Source organism: Anopheles stephensi, chromosome X, assembly GCF_013141755.1.
Source record: "Anopheles stephensi strain Indian chromosome X, UCI_ANSTEP_V1.0, whole genome shotgun sequence".
NCBI classification, from domain to species: Eukaryota; Metazoa; Arthropoda; class Insecta; order Diptera; family Culicidae; genus Anopheles; species Anopheles stephensi.
In genome coordinates this window covers 10,425,041-10,434,042 of record NC_050201.1, presented here as the reverse complement: position 1 = coordinate 10,434,042, position 9,002 = coordinate 10,425,041, and the positions used below count along the sequence as shown (strand labels likewise).

Genomic DNA, 9,002 nt, shown 5'->3' with positions numbered 1-9,002 from the left:
GCCGGTTTCTACATTACCATGATTAATTCTCATGGATTACGTGAGGGAGAAATCCCAGGAGGCCAGGTTCTACAAGCGGACCAAAGCCGAACCAGACAGACCAGGAAGAAGGAGAAGAGTCTAGGCTCTCACTAACGGTGTATTGAAGAGAAGACAGCCAAGACCATCCCACCAGATGGTATAACTGCAACTGCTGCTCTGCTATTTTCTCCAAGATTTGCTGCATGATACGCAGCTCTACTTAGTTGATGATTTCCCCTTTTCAGAATTCTTTCTGATAGGTATCAACTACCTTCTCTATAAATGAGATCTTGTAATACCCCTGTATGTGCCCACAGAACCTGATCGTACACCTCATTACCAATAACAAGCAATCAAGTACATTTGTCTGGAAATCTAACAAATTCAACGATGTGGGCCTTTATTGTGTTTTCTTTTTCGTACGTGTGTTAGCCGGACCGCGTCGTCCTCTCTATCGCTTTCCAAATTGCGCTACCAGAGTGATAAGATACGTTGTTTGTTGTTTTTTTTTGCGAACGATATAGGTATTTATATATGTATAGTAGAAGCAGAACACAACTGACAAGCCGGGGACGGGGGATCGACATCCCTATTAGAAGTGTGCGTTCGTTCAGGGTGTGCGCGGACGTTTAATATTTAATCGTGTTGTTCACCGGGAAGGAGCGTCGCAGTCCCATACACTTCTCGCGATCGATGAACAGTGCGTCCACCTTCTGCTTCAGGTTGCTCTCGAGCTGAGACTTGGTGCGCAGCAGCTGTTGATGCTGCGCTTCGGCTTCCTGCAGCTTGCGGTGTAGCGTGGCGACCGAATCCTGGATCGTGCACACCTCCTCCACCAAACGTAGGTGAGCGTTATCACTGTGAAAAAGGAAGAGATGGGAGATTGTAGGAGCTGCTGGGAGGATTTCTGGCTGCCGGAAACTTACCGGCACATCTCGATACCGGGACGGTGTGCTCGCGCTTCCAGGCGCGTTTGGGCCACCTTCATCGGGTTTGATTTGTCGTTAATCGCCTTACGGAGCAGCTCGATGTGCTTCTCAACGTCAAAGATTTCCTGCTGGGTCTGCAATCGCGAATCAGAACGATAGGTGAAGATGGCGCTGAGTTCCTTGAAGGCGGGTATAGCGATACCTACCTTGTGCAGATGTAGTTGCATCTTGCTCTTTGCTTCCAGCATCTCGGAGGCGCGATTATTGAACGCGTTGTTCGTGTTGCTCCAGCAGTCCCACACGGAGGTCGCCACTGCGTTGATCAGTGATTCGGCATCACTGCGCAGCTGGCAGGACTTGGATCTTTCCGAGTGTGAGCTGCGTTTTGGGGGGGGGGGGGGGGGGGGTTTAGATTGGAAATTGAACAATGCGTCTTTGAAGCTGCGCAAAGCGAATCTTACTTGTTGATCCTTGTACTGCTCGAACCGGACCACGTACCGGGTGTACTAACGGTTGGGTCATACTTCTCGATTCCACCGTAGTAGTTAATGCCTCGGCTATAGTTGTTAAGCTATATTGTTGGACAGTGGAAAATCATAAGACCTGCTTTATAACGAGTGATTTCGAGTCAATATAACCTACCTGGTGACAGATCGAGTCGATACCGAGTGCCGACTCTTTATGGCTAATATCGTCCTCGAGTGAGTGCTGCGCCGCCCGACAGTCCGCCAGCTGCTTGGTGATCTTCGCCAACAGCTGCGACAGCTTCTCCTGGCTCGCGCGCAAATTGTCCACCTCCACCAGCAGACTCTTCTCGACGTGATCGTGCACCAGCTCGATACCTTTGCGCGACTCCCGATGGTACAGACACTCCTGGGCGATGTGAAGCGGCGGATCTAGGTCCTGCAGTGCCTTCTGCACGTTTCGCTTCGTGTCGGTTAGCTGGGCCGATTCGGCTATCAGCTTCTCCAGCTCGGTCGTTAGCTCGTTGCGCCAGAAGGTAATGTCGGTGATACGTTCACCGAGCCGACGGGCCGCATCTCGCTGCCCTTGCGAAGTTTTTTCGTCCGTTTCGCGCATCAACCGTACCGCCTCGGAGCGTACCTTCTCCGAGTAGTTGCGGTTCTTGTCCGCGTCCGCGTACGTGCAGACGTTCGAGGTGGTCCACTCGTTCGGTGTGTAGCGCGTGTACAGGGCGGCACGGGCAGCATGCTGCGGATTGCGCTCGAACCCGGTGACCAGGTTCGGGAAGGTGACCGGATCCGAACACATGCCCGATGGGGAGTAGGACGATGCAACGAGCTGGTTGGTGATCGGTTGCTCATGCAGAGGCGTCACTTCGACCGCTTCGTAACCCATCGTGGGACGCCACGGATGTGAACGGGGCGTTTGGTAGAAGGTACCGGTCTTGGCCGGCGGACCGGAGATTTGTTCCATGTTGTGCGTTGCGTGCGTTGTCGAACTCCAAGGCTTGAGCGGCGAAACAGATGATTAGTAGCGAAACGTAGCCAAAAACAAATCAGAAGCAAGCGAAACAGTGTCAGAGACGTTGACGATGGTGATGTTACAAGCTATTTTAGCTCTTGGTGCTATTTTGAAATTGGAGTTATGTAACTTCTATTCGAAAGCCTGGAACTCGGCAACATGGAAACACTTCGAATCATCATTGGTTTATATGCTCCTCAGGTGGCTTTTTGAGCTACGCTAACCTTTTGCTGGTGGACAGACCCAGATAGAGTATCGGATAAGACTGTGAGCTTAGAACACGCCTAGTCTGGGTTCAAATCTCAACTGACATGTGGTGTGTTGTGCTATTCATACTGAAGAACTTTTTCATTGAAATATTCTGGACAATAGGTAAATGGACACCACTAACAATGGTTTTAATAATGTTGATAATGCACAATATCATCAAGCCTTTAGAGGCAAAGTTGGCTAAGGTATTCTAATTTATGCCAATTATAAATAGATAATGTAGCAATACGGCCAGGCCGTTCTTTATGAATAAAAAAAAAAAAAAAAAATAGATAATGCTTCTTCTTTTCCTTACTCATCAGTCGCAAAATAAAGCTACACATTCTCCAGTTTTTAAGGCGTAAAAATAGAATGTTGAACCAACCGGACCAATCTCTCCGACTCATGCTGCTTTGTTGCTAATCAATACTCTATTTTCTTGAGCATAGTTGCCTCCAGCACTGGAAAACTGGCTCCATTGGCACTTAATCAAAAATAGCAGCTAAAAACACAACAAATCGTTTTAAAGCGGGGTGTGCTCAGGGATGAACTTTTTGCCGTTGCAGGGACGCCAGGAGAGAAGAAGGGTGGACAGCTCTTTTGTGTAAAAATGGCCATTTTTAGACCAAGACAGGGTGGCAACAGTTGGAGAAGGAAAGCAAACAACAGTGGTATGACCCCGTTTTCATAATTGGAGCAGGCTACACTGTCATGGCGGCCTGTCAGGTGCTGCCTGACGGCTGCTTGACGTAGTTACCATGGCAGCCATGGGGAGTTTGATCGTTGACGGGTTAACGAAAAAAAAACGGTTCTCCCGCGCTAGACCTCCCCTGTTGTTGTTGGAGTGGATTGCTGCCCCCCTCCCTCCTCTCGCCCCGAAATCGTGCCTCCGACTTTAGCGTTTCTACACCAGCAACATTCCAGCACTTGGAAACATGCGAATAGCAGTAATCCTGCAGGGAGGTGTATCGATAATCCTTGCATTATTTTAAACCTTGATGGGGGAATTCAGGTTGCGCGCCGAGTGTGTTGAGTGTTGAGATTTCACGGTTTAATTACTTGCACTTCGTACATCTGCATCATTCGATGCAGCTCTGTACATCGATCAAGGATCTCTTCCGACGCCTGCTGCTTGCGGTGGCAGTATAGGCACGTACACACACATACGAAAACACACACACACACACACGCACTTTAAAACGGTCGCATTCGGTCACCAGGTAGTAGCTCTACTTGCTATAAGAGTGACCGTAACCACTTGCTATAATTTGTGACGTGTCCATCGAGCGTCTCGCGACGAAGGCACCAGGACCCGCAGCGCTTTGGGGGAGTAAGAAACGGTTTTCCCACTCGTCACTGTACGGCACAACACATGCTTCTGCTCGAATGCTCTTATGACGGTTCGCCACGCACTTGGTTAGAAAGCCCACTGGGATGTCGGGTGTCCGGAGCGCGCCCGGAGCACGTCACGAGTCGCAACACACTGGTTGGCCTCCCGCATTCGCCAACGGGCAATCGCCGAATGAGCTGCTTCCGGGCCCAGACGGACCCATTTCTAGCGTACTGCGGTACCTTCCCCTTCTTACCTTCACCTCACTCTCCTACCTCCCCCCCACCCTCTTCCCCTCTCCCCCCTCTCGTCAATCGAAAGACAGTCTATTTATTGCACTGCCGCTTCGGATGGCTCGTTATGCCTCGCCTTGTTTTGTGACTCCCCGGTGGGTTTTGGGCTAAAATTTGGTGCGCCAGCCCGCTGAGCCCGAAAGAACGCTCGTAATCGATCCACCATTCCGATGGATTGAGTTTGGATCCACCATCCCGGTGCCGCTCCTCTGCTCGGGCACCCTTGCGCCGTACTCTGCGCAAGTCCTCCACCGAAGAACCTCCAATGGGCTGATTTATGGATATTCCGTAGGTACTCCCCATTTATGAGCCGTGAGCGGTGGTAGCACACACACACACACACCGAGGGGGTAGACACCAACTTCCGATGTATAGTTTATGATTGTATCGTATTGTTTCGTGGCTGTGTCCGCCGTGTTGCCGCACCCCAATCCTCAACCAAACTCGCTCCAACACTCCGGCGAGCGGGACGGAACCGTTTTGGGCCCCACAACCAGACGCGCGGCAAAGGGTGGCCAACAACGAATGGGGATGACCTAAACAAAACACGTTGGAAATCAACCATATCCTTCGATTGCCACGGTCGGTTTCGTCGGTTTGTATAATCCATACTGTCAGGGAAATCACAGCAAACTGGGCAAACCCGGTTTGTCGCGGAAACCTCCGGTCCCAAGACAGACGAGTAAGTGTGAGTGAGCCAATCTTGAACACGCGGTGAAACCATTGTTTCGTTTCCGCAAGCGCAATTTTGTTGCGGTACGGTTGAAGGCTACGTTGAGCGTTTTACCAGTCCCGGGTTTCTGGCCTCGCAACAGTTACGATGGAAAGCACGGTTTGGGGCGTACGTTGGAAAAACGGAATTGCTTGTTTCCGTTCCTTGCGTTCATCACACTTTATTGCGGAATTTGTTACACGATCTTCAGGCGTTAATTTTACACAATGGAAGTATGTTTCACTAGAGTTGTAAGTTTCGCAAAGAAACTGAGCATTCTACAGCATCCAGAGATATCAAACTCATGTTCGAGCTACATATTACCGGGAAGATATTGTGGAGGATCTCCACTTTAACGACAAGTAACTCGGTGACGGGGGATGAAGCAGGGACTTTCAAGCATATGCGTTGTACAACTAATGGCCAAAGTGGATGCAAACAGAGGATTTCAACAACATCACTAATGGCACGTGTCCGAACACCAATAATCACAGTGTACCGGTGAATGTACACGGAGACCACGTAGAGCTTTCCAAGAATTGTGGCATCAGCTGCAATCTAACAGGGAGCTTTGTAAATGCAATAAATGAGAACTGTGTTGAAGATAATGATGATGCACTCTCTTATGTGCGGCCGAAGACTTGAGAAATTCAATATCATGAATTAGACAGAACAGGGTGACGGGGGTGAATACCGAATCTCGTCCGGACTGCGGTTGCCAACACGCGGGGGGCTATCTATTCTAGCTTTTCTAAGTCAAGGAAGTCACTAAACGAAGGACAATTTCTCTGGATGTTGTAGAGCCAAGATAGAGCTAAAATTCTGTACTCGTATCGTTGTAAGAAATTCCTTATAATTCATTTCAAATAAAGCTTCAGCACATCGCTTTTAATGTGGATGACAAAGGCATATAAGAAAGACTAAGTCTTATTGCTTTGAAGAAATGGAGTAGAGTGCATAAATGTGATTTCCTCTTCCTGCATTTATTGTCATTGCGATGCTCACTTTGCGTTAATGGATGAGAACCTTGCACGGTAAAAGTCTCGAGAAGGCCCCCCTCCCTGGAATCTTTTGTGTGCAGCACTGTGGCCTGTCATTTTTATTGCACAGTGGGATTTTTGTATGGTCATAACTCGTTTGCTATAAACATTGTGCATTGTTTCTTCATACTGTTACTAAACAGCGAGTAGAGCTAGATAATAAACATTGGAAGAAGTGATTTGAAATGTTATTATTCTTATTTTTCCTCCTTTTCTGAATATCTATGCCCGTTAACAAATATCCATTGAACCAATGTTCCGTTACAGTCCGGGAACTCCGTGTATGTTGTAAGCCTGATTGGTCTCTCCTAGCGTGACCAAAAATTATTACGTAGCTCCTGTAAGCCAATATAAATGTTCAGGAGAGAGGGAGGGGGATTTAATCGAATAATAAGCAATATTTCATTCGATTTTTTTCAACAATTTTTGACCACACTGAAAGCACACTGTGAAGCTTTCACAACGTGTACTGCGGATTGCATACATTTAGGCGTAAATCGTACAGTATCTAAAAAAATTTGTCAGAGGGGGGCCTTCTCGAGTCTTTTACCAAAAAACCATATAATCCGATTAACACTTTAACGTTAATAGTAAAATGATTTTCAATGTTAGACAAAAAAACACTTGCTGTATAACAATGGCTTGACTGTATGGGTTAAGCTTATTAGGGAAGGAAAGCTTTTTTCCATGCATCCATATACTTTCGAACTATAGAAAATACAGGGTTAAAATACAGCGGTTGATAATGTAAACGCATCGATTTTTTTTTCGTAAACCCTTTAGATGAAATGGTGAAGATGAAGCTAGATGACATTGGAATGGTTTGAGATGATTGGGGAATCTTCTTCTTCTTCTTCGTTAGCACTTCAACCTCGAAAGGTCTCGGACTGCCATTTCTGGATTTCTATGACCCGTAATTACTGGTAGCCTGATAGTGAAGTCTTACTTACGGGGAGACGGTCTGGATGGGATTTGAACCCCAGTCCTACCGTGTGAAGACTGGCGCAGTTATCGCGTCTGTCACGGGACCGCCTCAAATGGGGACTGTGAGATTATATTTTTACATGATTTTATCGCGTTTATAGCTGAAGGTTGAACACTTACCCGAGCACTGACAGGCCGTGTACAATGTCATCAGCTACAATTACAATATCATCTGGTAACTTCACAATAAATGTTAATTGACTCCCCTGCCATCTGAAGCCCGTCCAACGTCATCTTGCTTGGTTTATCATTCCATCTAAATAGTTTACGAAAAACTTTTACATTATCAACAGAAAACCCCTGTACGTTATCACCATTCCATTAAAACGGATTAAAATTTTAACCATCATCGGAATTCCACAATAGACTGTAGGCCATATTTTAAGAGGATTAGTTTCCATTTTGTAAATGGTTTAAGTGGAAGTGATGAGTGATGATTGTTTGATAACGTTTTCAACTCGTAGAATTGTTATTTGAAGTATACAAGTCTGTTGTAGACGGCTAGTTTTTGAAAGACCCTTTTCTCAACAAGTCTTTCAAATAAAATCTATTCTAGGGTCGAAGGTCCCAGGAATTGATAATAATGCTCCAACAAGTGGCTAAAGCGCGAGTTTAGATGCAGTTTCCAACCTTATCATGACCTTGAGAGATACTGCACACAGTTTCGAGCCGCCGAAGGCAGTTTGGTAGGAAAAAGCACAAAACAACCAACAGGAAGCCTGATCAACTCGATTTTCCTTCCACCCGGGAAGGGATGTTACTTGTCTGCCCGTGGTCAAAGTGCGTGCCTTTTTAAAGCCCTTCGCTTCTCACGCTATGCTGGTGTGGCCCACCGAACTTGCCACTCACGGGGGGGGGGGGGGGGGGCTGAGAATTTTCACACTTTCCACCGGTCGGAACACCTTCGGTTCGGTCAGTTGGTTTTAATGTTGATTTTCCGGATCAGATAGAAGGACACGATAGGTGCACGATATGGCCACCGGGCTACCAGCCATCTTCGGTGCGATACCATCACCATGAATAGCTCTGCTGCACATTCGCACACATACACACTTACCAATGGTACGCTGGACTTCCGGCTCGAGTGCATGAACGTGTTGGCGTGTAGTGCCTGCGAGGATAGATAGGACCCGGCCGGCGTGGCATCGTAGTCACTCGCTCCTTCCCAGCACAACATTCAGTTGGGACACAAAATTGTGCGGGCGTACCTTTCGGAATAGTTGAATTGGCGACCGGCAAGAACACACACACACACACACACGCACCGTGGGTTGATGGCTGGCGGGTGGCTGTGGGTAAAAACAATTTCCAGAGCAGCATCAGAGCACGCATCTTCACCGATCAGGCCACGGATTTTGTCTACCCTGGACCCGGAGATTCAAGTGTGATCTCACCTTCAAGCCTACCGCAAAAGTTTTCACACAGCACAGCAAATAAGCAACAACAAAAAAAATGGTGATCTCACCCTCAGAGCACTAGCAAGCACTGGACCACCGTAGTAGAGCTGATTAGATCGGGCATGCTTACGCCTTCACAGCCATCGGTGGAATATTTTAGGGGTTCCGCGTTAGGTCTTTACGCGCTCGGAAATCGGAGCGGCAGTAGTAGCAGGTTAACTGGCGAGATAAGGCTTTACCGAGCCTGAGCCCAGTCCTTCGGTGCTGCCTTTTTTTTCCTTTTCCAATGCGAATTAGGACAATCGATGCGCATGCAACCGAATCGAATCCACGCTACGGGCCGCGTATCGAAACGAGGTCAACAACGACTAAACAACAATTTCACCTCCGGTCCGTTCCCATTCGCTCGTGATCGTCCTAGAACGAGGACGCTTCACCTTTTCGCAGTGGGATCGGGACGGGGTGAAAATCCGTTTTACAAAGCGTTCGCTTTGTTCTGTCCGTACCGGTGACTGTTTGCACAGCACAGACAGTGTGCCCAACCTGTGTGCCCGCCTGGTTT

At 47.8% G+C, this 9,002-nt stretch overlaps 1 protein-coding gene across 4 annotated transcripts; it reads right to left on the bottom strand.

The window, feature by feature from the left end:
* Nucleotides 1–383: 383 nt before the first annotated feature.
* LOC118506676 (tektin-3-like) lies at nt 384–8,662 on the bottom strand. Of its 4 annotated transcripts, none has more exons than XM_036044131.1 (7): nt 8,438–8,662; nt 8,101–8,332; nt 1,593–2,420; nt 1,412–1,521; nt 1,157–1,328; nt 948–1,084; nt 384–879 (listed from the first exon to the last, which is right to left on the bottom strand). In XM_036044131.1, exons 2-7 carry the CDS (start codon nt 8,218–8,220, stop codon nt 651–653), a joined length of 1,596 nt encoding a protein of 531 aa, XP_035900024.1. In that variant the 5' UTR covers nt 8,221–8,332; nt 8,438–8,662; the 3' UTR covers nt 384–650. The 4 variants fall into 4 exon arrangements, with proteins under 4 accessions (XP_035900024.1, XP_035900031.1, XP_035900013.1 ...); XM_036044138.1 differs by having other exon boundaries at nt 8,509–8,662; XM_036044120.1 differs by having other exon boundaries at nt 8,101–8,662.
* Nucleotides 8,663–9,002: the final 340 nt, after the last annotated feature.

Coding starts and splice junctions, on each gene's coding strand:
- LOC118506676 (XM_036044120.1), bottom strand. CDS start 8,220: ATGTTGTGCTGGGAAGGAGCGAGTGACTACGATGCCACGCCGGCCGGG. Junction 1,522..1,592: donor TCGACTCGATCTGTCACCAG/GTAGGTTATATT, acceptor CCAACAATATAG/CTTAACAACTATAGCCGAGG. Junction 1,329..1,411: donor AGCAGTACAAGGATCAACAA/GTAAGATTCGCT, acceptor CCCAAAACGCAG/CTCACACTCGGAAAGATCCA.